General features: G+C 38.4%; 1 protein-coding gene across 1 annotated transcript in view; it reads right to left on the bottom strand.

Moving 5' to 3' along the window:
• The window catches only part of LOC127629612 (NADPH oxidase 4), a 30,527-nt gene extending 11,218 nt beyond the window's left edge, over positions 1 to 19,309 (bottom strand). Inside the window, exons 1-14 of the mRNA XM_052106734.1 lie at positions 18,995 to 19,309; positions 18,770 to 18,865; positions 15,255 to 15,365; positions 15,026 to 15,125; positions 13,033 to 13,115; positions 11,819 to 11,846; positions 10,462 to 10,534; positions 9,574 to 9,654; positions 9,015 to 9,192; positions 7,529 to 7,696; positions 6,250 to 6,312; positions 4,026 to 4,086; positions 1,795 to 1,873; positions 263 to 382 (exon numbers count right to left, since the gene is read on the bottom strand). Of these exons, the coding sequence (XP_051962694.1) occupies positions 263 to 382; positions 1,795 to 1,873; positions 4,026 to 4,086; positions 6,250 to 6,312; positions 7,529 to 7,696; positions 9,015 to 9,192; positions 9,574 to 9,654; positions 10,462 to 10,534; positions 11,819 to 11,846; positions 13,033 to 13,115; positions 15,026 to 15,125; positions 15,255 to 15,365; positions 18,770 to 18,865; positions 18,995 to 19,051 (1,298 nt within the window). The 5' untranslated portion in view covers positions 19,052 to 19,309. The remainder of the gene's footprint in view (positions 1 to 262; positions 383 to 1,794; positions 1,874 to 4,025; positions 4,087 to 6,249; positions 6,313 to 7,528; positions 7,697 to 9,014; positions 9,193 to 9,573; positions 9,655 to 10,461; positions 10,535 to 11,818; positions 11,847 to 13,032; positions 13,116 to 15,025; positions 15,126 to 15,254; positions 15,366 to 18,769; positions 18,866 to 18,994) is intronic.
• Positions 19,310 to 20,002: the final 693 nt, after the last annotated feature.

Raw genomic sequence — 20,002 nt, 5'->3', positions numbered from 1 at the left:
AACTACAGTATATACTAAATACTGTATACTACTAATCTACAGTATATACTAAATACTGTCTACTACTAAACTACAGTATATACTGAATACTGTCTACTACTAATCTACAGTATATACTAAATACTGTCTACTACTAATCTACAGAATATACTAAATACTGTCTACTATTACTGTAAATGATAGTATATACTGCATATGCCATTCCGAGCATACCTGAAGTCTATTATAGTTAATGGGACTGACCGGTTAGTTGATCACTCACAAGAGAGCTTGCAGAACACAAGCAAATGGCGTGACTCCAATCCCTCCCGCCACACACAGGCTGACCTCATAATTAAACACGTCCTCTGACGGACTGCCAAACGGACCATCCACATGCACTCTGGGGCGAGACAAGAAAGAAGTGAGAACCAATTAGATGAGACACTGTGTGTGTTCAGAATTGCACACTTATTGCATTGCAAACTGTTTATTTTGTAAAAAAAAAAAACATCAACTATTAATTAAAAATATATACATAAATATATATACAGAATGTACATTTTTGGGTGAACTATCCCTTTAAGAAGTATTTATGTGAAATGGTATGCAGTTTGCAATGATAAAATGTTTTGAAGAGTACTATGCTCCATTTTTGTCACATGACCTCACCACGTTGCATTTTTGATTCAGTGGCATACAGTTATCATCTCAGAAAAAAATATAATTTTTCCATTTAATTCCAATTTTGTGTAAAAAATAAATAAATAGAGCTGTCAGAAAAAAAACGCTTTTCATGGTGCGTTCAAAGCGGCGCTGACGCCCTGATATGAATCACGAAAGCAGCTTCATGACTGCTGTAACAGTGCAGACAGGGCTGTACTGGTAATCTGGCATACAGGGCATTTTCCCGGTAGGCCGACGCACTTTGGGGGCCGATCATGAGCGGACTGGCCGTCGGGAGAACCGAGCGGGCCGGCCGCGAAATGTGCCGAATGGGCCGCGGTAAACTAAAATGAACCGCCGCGTTATGCAGAACGGATCACAAAACGGCACCGCGATATGCAGAAAAGGACAGCGAACCCCCAACCCCCATCAAAACAACTTTTGGGCCAGTTGCCGTGTCAAATCCCGGGCCGATTTCTCTTCCCAGTCCAGCCCTGAGTGCAGATACCCACAGTCTATCTGTGAGGATCCTGTTACATTGTCAATCATGTTTATAGTGGTGACAGGATACGGACACTCATTTTCTGTGTTGTTTTCATGTTCGGAGTGTGATGTCTGGGTCCTGACTCAGCCTAGTTTGGTTTATGTTCTGGGTCGGGATTCAGACACTCATGCTCCATGTCTCATCTTTGAGAGTGCATGGCTTCGGTTTACTGACACATTGTATCAGAAAACACAACTAGCTGCAAAAGCCACTTAAGGCGGTCAAATGTTCCACCCAAACAGATGCAAACTCGTATAGGAAACAAGCAAAAACACACTTGCGCAGAAAATAGCCACTCATGTACAGTAGATACACACATGCACACAGGATGAGGATGTGCCGTCATTTCCCACTGTAAAGACGAACATAAAAGAGCAGCTGCAAAACTGTGAGGAAAGGATGTTTTAAATCTGATTGGACACAGAATGATGTAAAAGACACCTGACACCCCAACCACATGTGCACATTTGAAAAAAACTGTTGTTATTACACGGTCAGAAGGTCGTGACATTTCACCTTAGTATATTGTGTGCCGTATACTGGGGGATCACAGCCTAAAAAAGCGCTGACATTTTTTTTTCTTCACAAACACACAGCAGACTTACATGGGATATCTCCTCTGTGGCATCATGGGAAGGATTTCAGAGCTGTTTGCCTGTTGAAGAAGCAGCTGAGAAAATCTTGCTGATACAGAACAGAGAAGAAAAAAAAAACATACTAGAAACAGCTAGATATTGTGGTTTGTTCAAATCCATAATCCTGAGTATGAGCAACAGTACTAGCGAAGCATGAAAAGTCTCTAAAGAAAAAAAAAGAAGACAGTGTGTGTGTGTGTGTGTGAGTGTGTCTCTGTGTGTGTGTCTGTCTGTGTGTATGTCTCTCTGTGTGTGTCTCAATGTGTGTGTGTGTGTCTCACTGTGTGTGTGTGTCTCACTGTGTGTGTGTGTCTCTCTGTGTGTGTGTGTGTGTGTGTGTGTGTGTGTCTGTCTCTTTGTGTGTCTGTGTGTGTGTGTGTGTGTGTGTGTGTGTCTGTCTCGGTGTGTGTCTCTGTGTGTGTGTGTGTCTGTGTGTCTCGGTGTGTGTGTGTGTGTCTATGTGTCTCTCTGTGTGTGTGTGTGTGTGTGTCTCTGCGTGTGTGTCTCTCTGTGTGTGTGTGTGTGTCTCTCTGTGTGTGTGTGTGTCTCTGTGTGTGTGTGTGTCTGTTTGTGTGTGTGTGTGTGTGTTTGTGTGTCTCTGTGTGTGTGTGTCTGTGTGTGTATGTCTCTGCGTGTGTCTCTGCGTGTGTGTCTCTCTGTGTGTGTGTGTGTGTCTCTCTCTGTGTGTGTGTGTATGTGTGTGTGTGTCTCTTTGTGTGTGTGTCTGTGTGTGTGTGTGTGTGTGTGTGTGTCTGTCTCGGTGTGTGTCTCTGTGTGTGTGTGTGTCTGTGTGTGTGTGTGTCTGTTTGTGTGTGTGTGTGTGTTTGTGTGTCTCTGTGTGTGTGTGTCTCTGCGTGTGTCTCTGCGTGTGTGTCTCTCTGTGTGTGTGTGTCTGTCTGTGTGTGTGTGTCTGTCTGTCTGTGTGTGTCTCTCTGTGTGTGTGTGTCTCTCTGTGTGTGTGTGTCTCTCTGTGTGTGTGTGTCTCTCTGTGTGTGTGTGTCTGTGTCTCTCTGTGTGTGTGTCTGTGTGTGTGTGTCTCTCTGTGTGTGTGTCTGTGTGTCTATGTGTCTCTCTGTGTGTCTCTCTCTGTGTGTGTGTGTGTCTCACTGTGTGTGTCTCAATGTGTGTGTGTGTCTCACTGTGTGTGTGTGTGTCTCTCTCTGTGTGTCTGTGTGTGTGTCTCTCTCTGTGTGTGTGTGTGTGTGTGTGTCTGTCTCTGTGTGTCTGTGTGTGTCTGTCTCTTTGTGTGTCTCTGTGTGTGTGTGTCTATGTGTCTCTCTGTGTGTGTGTGTCTCTCTGTGTGTGTCTCTCTGTGTGTGTGTGTGTCTCTCTGTCTGTGTGTGTGTGTGTCTCTCTGTGTGTGTGTGTGTGTCTCTCTGTTTGTGTGTGTGTGTGTTTGTGTGTCTCTGTGTGTGTATGTCTCTGCGTGTGTCTCTGCGTGTGTGTGTCTGTCTGTTTGTGTGTGTCTATGTGTCTCTCTCTGTGTGTGTGTGTGTGTCTCTCTGTGTGTGTGTGAGTCTCTGTGTGTGTGTGTGTCTCTCTCTGTGTGTGTGTGTCTCTTTGTGTGTGTGTGTGTGTCTCTCTCTGTGTGAGCGTGTATTTCTCACTTTGTGGGTACCAAATGTCCCCATAAGGATAGTAAAACCCGAAATTTTTGACCTTGTGGGGACATTTTGTCGGTCCCCATGAGGAAAACAGCTTATAAATCATACTAAATTATGTTTTTTGAAAATGTAAAAATGCAGAATGTTTTCTGTGAGGGTTAGGTTTAGGGGTAGGGTTAGGTTTAGGGGATAGAATATAAAGTTTGTACAGTATAAAAACCATTATGTCTATGGAAAGTCCCCATAAAACATGGAAACACAACATGTGTGTGTGTGTGTGTGTGTGTGTGTGTGTGTGTGTGTGTGTGTGTGTGTGTGTGTGTGTGTGTGTGTTGGATGAGTATTTATTTTGTAAAGTGTGTTTTCTTTCCAGGAACAGATCATGCCTGTAAAGCATGACATCATGGAAAGTGTCTCACAGGACTCATACAAGACTGAACTGAGCCAACAAAAATGTGTGTGTCAGCAGGACAGCCTTGGAAGTATGCAAACAGTGTACACATTTTAACACAAGCCTTTGAATTTAAATCTGGAACAAAGTATTTAATTTACTGTGAGTGTGTGTGCGTGTGCGTGTGCGTGTGTGCGTGTGCTCACATGTCCAGTCTCCAAGAACTCTGAGATGAATACCAAATGTTTCATTCTTCTCTGTTGGACACTGCGGAATAAAAGTTTAAAACAATATACAATGTAAGGAAACAACAAACTGTAGATGCTTAAAGGGACGGTTTACCCAAAAATGAAAATTCAGTCAATGTTTATTCACCCCTGTGTTGTTATAGCCCTATATGACTTACTTTCTTTTTCTTAACACAAAGGGAGAAATTGTGAAAACAAATGTTGTGCTCAGTGATGTCATACAATGGCAGTTTATGGTGACCACCTCTTCAAGCTTTAGAAGAATTTGGCTGGTCATGTGATTCTAACATGGCTGCCCCCATGTGCGGTCCCACTCCATGTAGATTAAAACAGCTTTTAAAAGGTTACCGATATGACTCGACTCTTCATTTTAATGTGACAGTATCAAATGTTCATATCACAGTAGTTTCAGAAGATTTTATCACGGTATTGAATTACTTTACAAAAATGGGTAAACAATCTTTATTGTTGTTCTCTTCATAGCAAGTTTAAAAACGTTCTTCAATACCAAACTGGCCTTTTAAATGAACAGATAACAAAGAACTTTGAACAAAACTAATTGAACATTTAATTACACCAAAAAAAAAAAATGTTATGCCGCATATATGCAGTGTGGTGAATCTTTATTTGTTGGAAAAAAACTACTGTGCGATCAGAAAAATCTAAACACTTTGGCTAAAAGGTTATCTGAACTCCTTCACTTGGGGCAATACCTCCTTCCCTACCTGGAGTGCGCACTCTAGGAAACCGATGGAGTGTGTACTCCAGGTAGGGGAGGAGGTATTGCCCCAAGTGAAGGAGTTCAAGTACCTCGGGGTCTTGTTCATGAGTGAGGGGACAATGGAGCGGGAGGTTGGCCGAAGAATCGGGGCAGGTATTGCACTCGCTCTATCGCACCGTTGTCACGAAAAGAGAGCTGAGCCGGAAGGCAAAGCTCTCGATCTACCGGTCAATTTTTGTTCCTACCCTCACCTATGGTCATGAAGGCTGGGTCATGACCGAAAGAACTAGGTCATGAGTACAAGCGGCCGAAATGGGCTTCCTCAGAAGGGTGGCGGGCTTCTCCCTTAGAGATAGGGTGAGGAGCTCAGTCATCCGTGAGGAGCTCGGAGTAGAGCCGCTGCTCCTTTGCATCGAAAGGAGCCAGTTGAAGTTGTTTGGGCATCTGGTAAGGATGCCCCCCGGGCGCCTCCCTAGGGAGGTGTTTCAGGCACGTCCAGCTGGGAGGAGGCCTCGGGAAAGACCCAGGATTAGGTGGAGAGATTACATCTCCACACTGGCCTGGGAATGCCTCGGGGTCCCCCAGTCAGAGCTGGTTAATGTGGCTCGGGATAGGGAAGTTTGGGGCCCCCTGCTGGAGCTGCTGCCCCCGCGACCCGACTTCGGATAAGCGATTGAAGATGGATGGATGCTCTTCATCAGACAGCCGTATATAACTAAAATATTCCCAAATGGATTAAATTGAAAATTGAATCATGATGTATCGCAATATATCGAATCGTGACATGTGTATTGCAATACTTAGGTGTCAGGCGATACCCAGCCCAAATAAATATAAACATAACAATAATAATAACTGAAATGATTATGAACCCTTATTTTCAGAAAGTAAAGCACAATTATCATACATTTTTAGTTTGACGTAACGATTGCAACACTTGTAATTGCAGGTTAGTTAGGACAAATCTAAAAATGAACACAGAATTATTGCCTTTCGCTTCACCACATTTTGTCTGGTTAGGACACATTGTAGGCTAACCCAGAAAAGAAGTGAAACTTTTGTCAGATTTTGCTAACTGTTCTAAAACTAAAGCGAAGTAAAACACACACACAGCACGGATTGTGAGAGGATTAGGTGCAGTCATGCATTTCACATAAACAGACCCCTGGGGGCAGATGTACTATGAGCACATGCGGCGTCTGTGTAAAAAAAAAAGAGTTCCAATAAAAAGGACTTGGCAAGAAATGCAAACTTTGTAAGTCTAAATGTGTTTTGCGGTGGAGAGGTCTTTTGTTAAAATTCAAAATCAAAACATTTCTCTGGGCAGTTCTGAAATGACTTTGTAAAAGAGTGCAAGTTGATACTACAACGACATTCATCACATTACATCAGCAAAATTCCTTCAACCCTGTGTGTTATGCTAAACAAATGACAGCACATGTTCAAAAAACACATACACACCGTGGTGAGAGTGAAGGGATGGTTTTCGAATGAGGACACACTTGGGCAGTTCAGCAGGATGTACTAGAGGAGAACAACACACAAACAATAAATACACAAAAATCCCACAAATCCACATTAACACTCCAAAAAACATTCCAGTTGCATCTTCATTTGTAAAATTAATTCAGGGGGCATATTCATCTCTTTTGTAGCATTTCATTTTTTCCCCTCAAGGTGAGTCAAGGTGTCTTGCATCATGAATGGTCATAATAAAATTTTTCGAAATCATTTTACACATGTGCTGTCAGTCGATTCAAATTTTCAGCCACGATTAATCGCATCATTTTTTGTAGTTAATCGCGATTAATCGCATATTTTAAAAGTGATGACATTTGAAACTATATAGATACTTCTTTTCTTGTCAAAATGTATTTATTTCCATCTTAGGGAAAAAACTAAACAATATGTAGCAATATAATGATTTAATAACATTTTCCAAACAAAGCCTTCCACAGTATAAAGATAGAAAGTTAAGGTTGGGTGTGCATCTGTGGTTATTAAAACATGCCTTACATAGAAATCAGGCTATTTCGCTACTGTTCCTTTAAGACTTAAATATGTAGATGAGCTCTGTTCTAACTGGCTAAGCTCTTTGCACTTTGCTGAAAACTGAATAGTAAATGTGGTCGGTCATATGCTTATAAGTTCATGGTTGTGATGTCATAATTATGATGATTTCTGATTTAGTCATTTTTGCAGTTTTGAGTTGTGAATGTTGCAGTAAGTCTCCATAATACATCTAAGTTTTTAATAAAAGAGAAGCAGCTATATGTAGCTGTTCCCCAGCTGTGGTGTCTATGGTAATGATGTGAAGGTGAAACCAAAGTCCCTTTCAAGGCAAGTCAGTCCACTCAGCAGCCATCATGAGAACGCTCCCGGGCAGCATTTTTTTTTTATAGATACAATCGGTATAAAAGTACAGCTCTCATCTGCTTGAACTGGGAAAAAACGAAATCTCCAAAACGGTTGGTCAAGATTATGATTAAATAATATTTTAAATCAGCAGCTAAATCTGACAATGTTGGTATCATAAATTGTGCTTCTTCATCTTAGATCACACTACAAAATTATATTTTTCAAGGTCCAGCTAATGCCCATGTGCATTCTCGAGATGGCTCTTTTACCTGTAAGGCGGAACTTCCTTTTCTACACCCGTCATATTGGGTGTTCCAATTTCTCCCATTCATTTTAATACAAGGGCTCTGTCTCAGGCTAAATAGTCTCTGGTGGAGCTCACCTGTCCAGGGCGGGGCTTAAAGCTGCTCTTCAGCATGCGCACTTCTATGACATCACATGGATGGCTAATGACTGAAACTATGGTAACAGGAGCTGCGCTGCTTCTGATGTAACGATACAACCGCTCTGCACAGTACAGACAGAGAGGGGCAGAGACCCACAGCCACGTCTAAAAAAATAAAATACACAATCAAAGATACAGATGTCATGTTATAATCATGTACATACAAGACATACAAAAGCATGCACAGAATAAACAAACAAATGAATGATCGACCAATCAACAAATAGAATAAAAGGCTAGAACACTACGAATGAAGAACAAACAAATTAATGTTAGACAATGACAGAACGAACGATAGAAAGATTGCTAGATAGTATGCTAGATAGCTAGATAGAACACTAGAACGAATGCTAGATAGATAGATAGATAGAACACTAGAACGAATGCTAGATAGAACACTAGAAGGAATGCTAGATAGAACACTAGAACGAATGCTAGATAGATAGATAGAACACTAGAAGGAATGCTAGATAGAACACTAGAACGAATGCTAGATAGATAGAACACTAGAACGAACGCTAGATAGATAGAACACTAGAACGAACGCTAGATAGATATAACACTAGAACGAACGCTAGATAGATAGAACACTAGAACGAATGCTAGATAGAACACTAGAACGAACGCTAGATAGATAGAACACTAGAACGAACGCTAGATAGATAGAACACTAGAACGAACGCTAGATAGATAGAACACTAGAACGAACGCTAGATAGATAGAACGAACGCTAGATAGATCACTAGAACGAATGCTAGATAGATAGATAGAACACTAGAACGAATGCTAGATAGATAGAACACTAGAACGAATGCTAGATATATAGAACACTAGAACGAATGCTAGATAGATAGAACACTAGAACGAACGCTAGATAGAACACTAGAACGAACGCTAGATAGATCACTAGAACGAATGCTAGATAGATAGATAGATCACTAGAACGAATGCTAGATAGATAGAACACTAGAACGAATGCTAGAACGAATGCTAGATAGATAGAACACTAAAACGAATGCTAGAACGAATGCTAGATAGATAGAACACTAGAACGAATGCTAGAACGAATGCTAGATAGATAGAACACTAGAACGAATGCTAGAACGAATGCTAGATAGATAGAACACTAAAACGAATGCTAGAACGAATGCTAGATAGAACACTAGAACAAATGCTAGATAGAACACTAGAACAAAAGCTAGATAGAACACTAGAACAAATGCTAGATAGAACACTAGAACAAATGCTAGATAGAACACTAGAACAAATGCTAGATAGAACACTAGAACAAATGCTAGATAGAACACTAGAACGAATGCTAGATAGATAGACAGATAGATAGACAGACAGACCTTATGAACGATAGATAGTATGTGCAAAGATCTAATGATCGAACAGATGAACGAAAGACAGGAAGACCAACCTGAGGGAAATGAGGTTGAAATCGGGCCTCTTCTTGGCAAACTGTCAGCGGTCCTCCTAAATTCTCCACCCCCTTCTCTCCAGCTGCTCTGTGATTGGTCAAAGTGTCTGAACTGATATTTGTGTACATACAGCCAGGTGGGTGGGCCTCCACGTTCGACTGATATTTTAAAGCTCCCCTATTGGATAGAGAGGTGTCAATCGTACTGAATCAAGCATACAGATTTATTTATTTTTATATCGCTGCATCCCAATTCTCATACTACGTATTTCAAGTATTTACTTTGTGGTGATTGGAACATACTTTTGAGAACGTAGCAAGAGAGTACAACCACATAACAAAAATCGCATCTTGATTCTACAGACCCCCATTCTTGCAAACTGTTTACATTAGCATCTGGCTAAATGGGGTAGGCTACATTAAAAGTATTTTCATTTACATTTGGGGCCGCAAGTAGCTCCGAAATTATACACTCCAACTTTAAACAACATATCATGCCAACTCAGAAATGTTTTTTCACGCAATATTGAGTGTGTGTATGGGTTTGTGATGTACTCACCCTAACACATGGACCATCAGAATAATGTAGAACACAATGAAGAGGTTGTGAGTGTACCAGAATATCTCATAACTGGAGACTCTACAGAAAAACACAAACACAATTTAAGCACCTGCTACTCACAAAAAGACTGTGAGGCTGTCGGGTGTGTTTTCTGTCTCTTAAATGAGATGCTCTTGAAGAGAACTCACTAAAAGAGCCACTAAAACACCCAATTACAACACACAAACACAAAGGACGGCCTAGCCCAGATTAGTCAGTGTCTCTGTAATTAAAGTGAAGTGTGTTTGTCTATGTGTTTGTGTAATTCAGCCTAGGGGGTGAGGCCAGGGTCAGAATAAGGTCAAATAGCAGTTAAAGAACTAGTTCACCCAAAAAGGTGAAGATGTATCAGGTGTGATGTCAGTGATAATAAACACTTATTTATTTTTGCACGTCTCAGTTGACACTACAGCCATAAAATCCAAATAAAATCACATTTTGCACTCCAGTATATCGATACTTAAACTATATATAAGGCTGGGCATAGAAATGCATCAATTCTACAAACTCTTCAGACATGTGTGCAGCTTTGTCGGTGTGGAGGACCTGTTTTTAGATAAACAAAATGAGCTTTTTGCATGATTACCATGATTGTAAAACTGCATTGCAAAATTAAAAGTTAAAACCCTGTGACACTTTCACAGTGCTGTCAGCTTATTCTAGGAGCATGCCATCATCGTCACTATTTACTTTCACTGTACTGTAAAGAGCAGCATGATCTTTCTGCTAATTATCTTCTTTTTGAAAGAAAGAATGTCATACGGGTTTGGAATAACATGAGGGCAACAGGATGACAGAATTTTAACTTTTGGGTAAACTAATAATTTAAAGACCAGCGTGACTTACCTAATACTGTAAGATGATGCTGTAAACATCAGAAACAACACCAAAACCAACAGGACACCAGTAACTCCAGGAACTAAGAGAATTAGCCAAAATCATGAGTCCTCAACATGACATCAGAGACACATCTACCAATCAATCAGTCTGTCTGTCTGTATCATTATATAGTTCTATCTATCTATCTATCCATCTATCATTATATCAATCTATCTGCTGTCTGTCTGTCTGTGTATCTATCTACTGTCTGTCTATCTATCTGCTGTCTGTCTGTCTGTCTGTCTGTGTGTGTATCTATCTACTGTCTGTCTATCTATCTATCTGCTGTCTGTCTGTCTGTCTGTGTATCTATCTATCTATCTATCTATCTATCGGTCTGTCTGTCTATCATTATATCAATCTATCTGCTGTCTGTCTATGTATCTATATATCTATCGATCTATCTGCTGTCTGTCTGTCTATATCCTATCAATCTATTTGTCTGTCTGTGTATCTATCTATCTGTCTGTCTGTCTATCTATCTGCTGTCTGTCTGTCTGTGTATCTATCTATCTACTGTCTGTCTATCTATCTATCTATCTATCAGTCTGTCTGTCTATCATTATATCAATCTATCTGCTGTCTGTCTATGTATCTATTTATCTATCGATCTATCTGCTGTCTGTCTGTCTGTCTATCTATCTGTCTATCATTATATCTATCTATCTGCTGTCTGTCTGTGTATCATTCTATCTATCTGTCTGTCGATCTATCTGCTGTCTGTCTGTCTGTCTATCATTATATCAATCTTTCTGCTGTCTGTCTATCTATATATCCTATCAATCTATTTGTCTGTCTGTGTATCTATCTATCTGTCTGTCTATCATTATATCTATCTATCTGCTGTCTGTCTGTCTGTGTATCATTCTATCTATCTATCTTTATAAATATCAATCTGCTGTCTGTGTATCATTCTATCTATCTTTCATTATATCAATCTATCTGCTGTCTGACTATGTATAATTCTATCTATCTATTTGTCTGTCTGTGTATCTATCTATCTGTCTATCATTATATCAATCTATCTGCTGTCTGTCTGTCTATGTATCATTCTATCCATCTATCTATCTGTCTGTCTATCTTTATAAATATCTATCTGCTGTCTGTCTATGTATCAGTCTATCTATCTGTCTGTCTATCTATTTGTCTGTCTGTGTAGCCATCTATCTATCTGTCTGTCTATCATTATATCTATCTATCTATCTATCTATCTGCTGTCTGTCTGTCTGTGTATCATTCTATCTATCTGTCTATCTATCTAGTCATTATGACTGTGTAGAGCTGATGTGGAAATGATGGAGAAAGAATTAGTAATGTGAAGCACCTGTGCTTACGATGAGAATTCTGGGATCCTGAGGACACAAAACATCATACCGTTTCAGATAAAACACACTGCACATTTAATGAAACCAGATAAATGTATCTTATAATTTAGAAATACATTGTGTATTTTCTTTCCCCTCTCTAAACATGTTTTTAGGTAGCCACATATTATAGAAATCTTGATTTTTGAGCATATTGTGTTTGTGAGCGAGTTTTGTGTAACTTCAGAAAACAATAGCAGTCTATGGGGAAAATTTTACTTTTAAGTAAATTTTGCTTTAAAGTGACTATTGTGTGACTTTAGCAAGCTGTCACATTCAAAATGCATTTTTCCAACTAGAGCTACAGTTCAGAGAGTCAGCTACTATTGTGTGCAGTTTTTACTATTTTTAATTAAAAAAATAGGTGTTGTTAAATTGCTGTAAACAAACTTTTCAGTTTTGCTACACTGGATCTCTGATGGTCCAGAATTCAAGTAAATATTTAAAGGGACAGTTCAACCATAAATGAAAATTCACTCATTGTTTACTCACCCCTGTGTTGTTATAACCCTATATGACTTTGTGACAACAGAACACAACACAGCTGCAAACAAAACAAAGATCAGTACTTACTAAACATGTCTGAAGAGTTTACAGTTGAAGAATTGATGCATTTCTATGCCCAGCCTTTTTTTGTTGTTGAAAAAACTCCAGTTCCCGGTGGACGGAGTTACCCGTGCAATGCCAAAAATAGAAAACAAGCGATCAATAGATTGTACCGTCAGGTTAGGACTCGGTGTGACTCCTCTATGTTTCTTTGAGTACTCCGTTCAAAAACATAAGGCTGGGCATAGAAATGCATCAATTCTACAAACTCTTCAGACATGTTTAGCTAGTTCTGTTCTCTGTTTTGTGTGCAGCTTTGTTGTGTTCTGTTGTCACTATCGCCGCGGAGGACCTCTTTTTAGATAAACAAAATGAGCTTTTGCTTTAACGCCACAATGTCGCGACGGGCACTCCTTTGTGTTAATAAAAAGAAAAAGTCATATAGGGTTATAATAACACAGGGGTGAACAATGACAGGATTTACATTTTTGGGTAAACTAATCCTTTAAGATTAAAGACCCCAGTCATAATTTGTATGGAGCTAATGGTATTTTATAAACTAGTAGCATGTAAACAGTTAAATCCAGAAATGCTTGATATAAGATGTGTGCTGCCATGCGTGTGTTACCTGTCCTCTGTACTGAGCGACATTAAGTGCAGGGAAATCCTCTGAATATCTAACAGAGAAACTGAACATGTTCATGAGGTGAGCTCACATGGACCACTGCAGGAATAAACATTAACAAACAAAGACATGACATAAACAAACACGTAATATAACAAACATACACACTAACACATGTATTCATGTTCTGTGACTGCATACTTCAAGCATGTGTGGAAGATAATTCTCTATTCAACAATTTTGTTACTTTGTATGCGTGTGTGTGTGTGTGTGTGTGTGTGTGTGTGTGTGCGTTGTTGCATGTGGGTGTGTTCTAGCTTTTGTTGCACAGTTGTTGTGGTAACGGGATGCCTCAGAGCTCTGTAATTAGAACAAGACCACAATGCCATGAGACAGGAAATGCGAGGGGGCTTGCAGGCGGAGGTCTCAGACAACAAGGTAAAACTAGCCGGGAGTCCCTCCGGATATTCCTCTGTTCCTACCACACACACACACCTGGCAGTCGGCAAAGCCCAGCTGGTACCTTGATACTGCAACACTAGACAGAGTTATTTAGCCACGAGAAACTCAGAAACTCTGACTACATACTGTACACACACACACACACACACACACACACACACACACACACACACACACACACACACTTGAGTTCTTTCAGTGAGGCTAGTGACTCTTCCTAAATTATCTGTCGTCTCCCCCCTGAATTGGGTAGAATCAGCTGTCTGTTTGCTTTGAAGTAGACTCCGACAACATTTCCACAAACCGTTCACTGACTATCTCATGCATACTGCACTGAAAAATGGCAATAGCTTTCTTAAATCTGATTAACTGTGTATATGCCATATCTGAAAGTCAGGGTGCACAGGTTTTTTGGTTTTATTTTACTGAGAGCTTCAGAGAAAGAACTAGTCTCTGGATTTTGAAAGAGTTTTGTTTGAGACACTTAGAAGCAAGTAGCAGGTAATAGTGTTATTTCTCATCTGATTATCCCGCTTTGTTTACAGAGGTGTATCCCATTTCATATTGACCTAAACGTCGAGTGAAACCCAGACTTTCAATATTAAACAAATACAAATTATTACATGTTTAAAACTATGATAATCTAAACAAATAGTCAAATAAACATAAATGTTTCAATATTTATTGCGTGAAAAATGATCTCTGGGTCACTGACAAATAAGGAGGTGATAAAAATGTGAAATATTTTTAAAAAAATCTAGTTTAATACACGTATCAAGTTTGTAGACATGTTATCTTTAACTTCATGCTGTTTTTACTCATTTTTGAAAAACAAAACCTTTATAGCATTTACTACCAAAAAAAAATTATAATATATACAGTATATATATATTTAATGAATTTATATATTGAATTTGATGAATTGAATTTGCATGAATTTTTACCACCAAATTAGCTTTTTCATAAACATGTCTAAATATTGATATTTAATGATATGACAATATAATGATTTGTCTTGGGGTCTATAGACATTTACATTTATGCTTTTATCCAAAGCGACTTACAGTGCACTTATTACAGGGACAACCCGGAGCAACCTGGAGTTATGTGCCTTGCTCAAGGATACAATGGTGGTGGCTGTGGGGATTGAACCAGCAACCTTCTGATTACAAGTTATGTGCTTTAGCCCACTACACCACCACCACTCCACAAAGAGATCTTCTCTGTTTCAATTGTTAGTGTACTTGTTGACCAAGTGGGCAAAAGTGTCAGTTATGAGCATGCTTGAGTTGAAGTATGAAACAAGTGAAGTCAAAGAATAATCAATATGAATAAAAAAAATGTATTTATTTAAAAAAATGTGTTTTAATTCTATTAAACACAATACCGAATTTGAGACGTGAATGAAATGATACTAGGCTGTGAATTTGACATGTCAGTCAGATGGTCTCTTCCTAAGTGGGCGGTTCTTGGCCAGACCAATCTGCGGTGTCAAAAGACTATGTTCTCTGTTAATGTAAGTGTTTCTGATCACAGATCAGTTCCTCACCTGAGAAGACACATATAGTGATTCCACAGGTCACGTGAAACATCTTACTCTTATCCAGCAAACGCCGAACTCGTCTACCCGTCACCTGAGAGAAAAAGAGACTGGTATTCAAAACAACATTTATTCCTATAAACTCTCATTTATCAAGGCAGTAAAACCCTTTTGAATCTTTGAACGAGAGAGATGGAAAAATGTTTCAATCTCTGTGTCTCACCCGCTGGGATCCTCTGATGAAGGTTAGTAGAGATCTGCACATTGGCAGAAGCACCAAACTACAGTTGAAGTTTAACACAGATGCAGACGCTCGACTGATGCAAAGACCCAGCTGAAGAAACACACACAGGGAAAACCCAATATAGCATACAACACCATCAACATCAGATGTTATTCAGTCGAACAGAAAATCACCAAACACTAACAGAGTTCTTCAGTATCAGTACTAGTCATTTCTTGAGTTACAGCTGTCGGGGTCCCCACTCCAATGAATCTCCATAACTTCTCCAGTTGTTTCTGATGTTTAAGGATACATTTATATTTTTTTGTTAATTTATAGAGATTGAATTGAGTTATGGCATAACCAGATACATTTATAGGGTAGATCAGGGCTAGTTGTCACACTGTTTTACTATAGATGCACCGATATGTCAGATCGATGCCGATATTTATCAGCCAATTACCGACCAAATTAAAACCATTGGCACATCGGTTATAAGCATGAAAACACTGATATGAATAATGGATGGGTTTTTATAACTAATTAGTAACACATGTTGTAAAAACTGTCAATTCAAATGAACAAATTCATTTATTCAATAAAAATTGTAATAGGGAAGATTCCTGAGAAATGCAAGCTTGCAGTACCACCTGTTTACTCCAGAGGGCAGTAATGGGAACTCCAGATGTGTGGCAATACGCAGTTAATACAGTGAAGAAAACAGCCAGACAACACAACACAAACATGCGTTACGTTCTTGCGTTCAAAACACTTGGAGCGCAAATTCGAACTAAGAGATCTCAAGATGTGTTCTAAGTATTAAACTATATTTAACTTGACACAGTGACCTAAAAACTTTATGTTTATGATGCAACGCACCCGATACGATACACAAGCATGTCTGATGCAGGTGTTCATTGACGGGTCCTTAAACAAGCCCTCATAATATATATATATATTTAAAGATAACCATGTATAATTATTTCATCATTATATATTGAATTATTGAGGAGCTTTCTCAGCAAATATTTGTATACGCGATTAATTAATCGGGACATCATGTAATTAATTCGATTAAACAATTTAATCGATTGACAGCCCAGATATCATTATCAGTGATATCCATTAATGATGCATGACTGATTGAATTAAGTTTGAAGTTGCAATTTGGCTTTGCACGATTAGAAAACTTTAAAAGGCTGCGTTTCTGCATTCAGTACTGTGTGAGCAAGTGGCACCCTCTAGCGGTCTGGATGGTATTATCTTTTGGCCATTATCCCACTATAATTTCAAAGGGGTTTTGTTCCTTTGGTTAAAACTTTTTAGCTTTCATTATGTGGCTGACATTTCCATGGAATTACCCAACATATGCATAGGATGAATTTGTAATGTTCTATTTCTGTTGTGTTAAACTGCAAAAACAGCAGTGCTAAAACATTTAAGAAATACAAAATAACTTATTTTCATTTCAATCATCATTTACATTTATGCATTTGGCAGACGCTTTTATCCAAAGCGACTTAAAGAGCCCTTATTACAGGGACAATCCCCCCGGAGCAACTTGGAGTTAAGTGCCTTGCTCAAGGACACAATGGTGGTGGCTGTTGGGATAAAACCAGCAACCTTCTGATTACCAGTTATGTGCTTTAGCCCACTACGCCACCACCAATCCACCACATCATGTTATCATAATTAGTTATTTTTGTATCTTCCATGTTCAATGGAAATTATTTATTATTAGAACAGTAAAAAAAAAAAAAAGGTTTTGTTCATCTTTATACATTTTAAAGCATAATTTCAAAGTAAAATCTGATGACAAATTAAGGTAAGTGGCAAACAAAATCGGTATCGACCTACAGTTTTTGTTAAAGTCGATATCGGTCAAAAATGTTCATATCGGTGCACCCTTTCTGTTCATGAGTCAGTTGTTGGTTAAAAACAACAAAAAATGAACATTTAATTATATGTTATTCAAGTCTCTCTCGGTAACATGCGTTCATATACAGACGCTGTTTACAGAAATGCCAGTTGTCTTAAAGAGACAGTACCGGTTTTATAGCACATGTTCAACAAATCAATCCAAATACTTGTAAATAGTACATATTATGCAATTAAACAATAAAGATGTAACAAAATATAATATTTGCAATATAATATCTTATTTATTGATTGAATACATGGATTTGTTCAGCTCAAATGAGACCAAAATTATGTAAAACTAATAAAATATTGTTAGTAAAATGTATATTTTCGTAATGTACCTAGTTAGAAGGTCCACTGTATAATTAACAGCATTAGCTGGGAGATCATTTCTTATTAGTAAGCGAAAGGGACATTATAACTTAAATATATGCATATGAATCGATATCGAATTGAAATAGGCATCGAAAGCTTATTAATCAGAATTTAATCAAATAGGGAAATATATACCGAGCACTATTGAACACACATTGATTGACCTTTTGTGACAACTTACCCCAACTTGCCCATTAAACCAGTGGCGTAGGTTTCATGTGAACATTGGAGGTAACGTGTCCCCTCATCACCCCCAATCACAACCACAAAACAAAATCTACGCCTGAATTAAAAGCTTTTAGGCTAAATTTTTTAAAGTATGAAACAAACAAACAAAGAAGGAAAAAGTACTGTTGAAAAATATCAAAATATTGTTTTGGCCAACAAATATTACAATACATTTTCTTTAATAAACGTATGATATTTAAGACACACGTCACTACAGATAATGGTTTTAAAGATGGTATTAATGTCTATGGCTTTCCATGATATTTCAAAGTATTCCCAAACTAGTTTTAAAAACGTCACACCTCTTGTGCTCACCTCTCTTTCATTGTGCTATTTGATCCTGTGCAGAGGTTTGGCATGCTGTTACACGTCCGTACAGCTCCATACAGACACACAACATATTACTGTATGTAAATGCTCTATTTACTGCCAGTTATTAAGTAAGGAGATCTCTGTCCCTCTCTCTTTTAACAAACACAAGCGGTCTGTTTTCAGAAAGTATGTGACCCTGTGTAGCATCTTTCCAGGACATTACACAATGGCTTGTGACAACAATTACCCTTATTCACACTAGTGTGTTGTGTTTTAACACTACTAACAACAATGACAAGAAACGGTTTAAATCTTCACTACACACTAGCAAGGCCGTAGCCAGGAAATTACTTTTGGGGGTGGGCCTCAATAAAAATGTATGGGGCAAGTTTTTGCCTAAATATATTTTACCAAATTTTCCTTAACAACAGAGAAGCAGCGCAATCAAACAGTTCTTTATTTGCATTTTTTTTTACCATTTTATAAATGTACATTTGAAGTCAAAGAGTAATCTCTAATATTATGGGTTGCCCAGTCCCACCCCGGCCCACCCATAGCTACGCCACTGCACACAATAAACCTTCCAAACTGCACCCACTCTCTAATCTTTACACATAAACAAACTTAAACTATATAAACTTTTCTTGTGTTCATGTGGTGTTCGTGTGGTTTTGACTTACCCCCAGCATCTTGTGTAGATAATAATATTGTACTCCACTGCAGTACAACATGAATGTTCTCCAGAAGAGCCAGATATTCACTCCAACCCAAACCATCTGTCCAAAACATACACACAAAGTTCAGTCATAATTATCTCACCGGCTGCCAAACATAAACATCTCAGTGGACATTTCCACTATATAGATCGTGTCAACTGTATCTTAACTGGAAGTCCATCATCTCACCATGACGAAGTGTTTGGCTCCTTCATTGGCGCTCCAGCTCCTCAAAGCTACAGCCATGACGGATTGTGCACCGGTTCTCTCGCTCACACTCGCTCTTTACATGCGAATGTGACTCGCACGTTTCCACTGACCGCAAATCACCGTCAAACATCACCGGTGGAACGGCAGTCCTTCACGATGCTGCTCAAATGCAACAGAGGAAGACTCATTCATATTCATGAGGAAAGCCATTCCTGATTGGACGAATTTGTCATATTAATCAGAAAAGCGCTACCTGATTGGTCGGAGACACTATAACCCCACCCCTAAAGCTAACTCCAGCCAACCAGGTAGCGCTTTCCTCATAAATATGAATTAATCTTCGGAACTCCGCTGCTTTATTTGCAATAAGTAAAAAAAAACTAATTACAAAGCTTTAAATACTATAAATGAGAGAGAATAAATAATACTAGTATATATTATTATTAATGTATCATACTTGTACGCAAGTTGTTCAAACGGATATACAGAAATAGTATTTAATAAACAAATAAATAAATGTATGAATGCATACAAAAATAAAAAATTAAATTGAAAAATTATAAAAGACACAGAAAACTAATACTTTCTTACAAGTTCCTTTGCAGTGTACAATAAAAATAAAAATATTAGGCTAATACTTAGAGTCCTGTCTTAAAATATAATGAAATTAAAATAAAGAAATAAATGTAATGGGCCTTTAATTGTTTTTATACCCTGTAAATAGCCATTCAATGGACAATGTATTGTAATGTATTGTATTCAGGTTTAAGAAATATAGTTACATATAACAATAATAATAAAAAAAAATAAATGCAAATTTTATTTTGTATTTCAAACAGCATTTAGCTTCCCCCCCATTACATTTACAAACCGAATAAAAAAGGCTATTGAACGGTTACAATTTTGACTGAATTTTAACCCTAAAAAGAGTAAGAACATAACGACACCACGGATATTAATATTAGGGTCAAATTAATACATTTCCAA

This window comes from Xyrauchen texanus, chromosome 36, assembly GCF_025860055.1.
Source record: "Xyrauchen texanus isolate HMW12.3.18 chromosome 36, RBS_HiC_50CHRs, whole genome shotgun sequence".
Lineage (NCBI taxonomy): Eukaryota > Metazoa > Chordata > Actinopteri > Cypriniformes > Catostomidae > Xyrauchen > Xyrauchen texanus.
The sequence above is the reverse complement of the archived record's forward strand: the minus strand, read 5'-3'. Positions and strand labels throughout refer to the sequence as shown.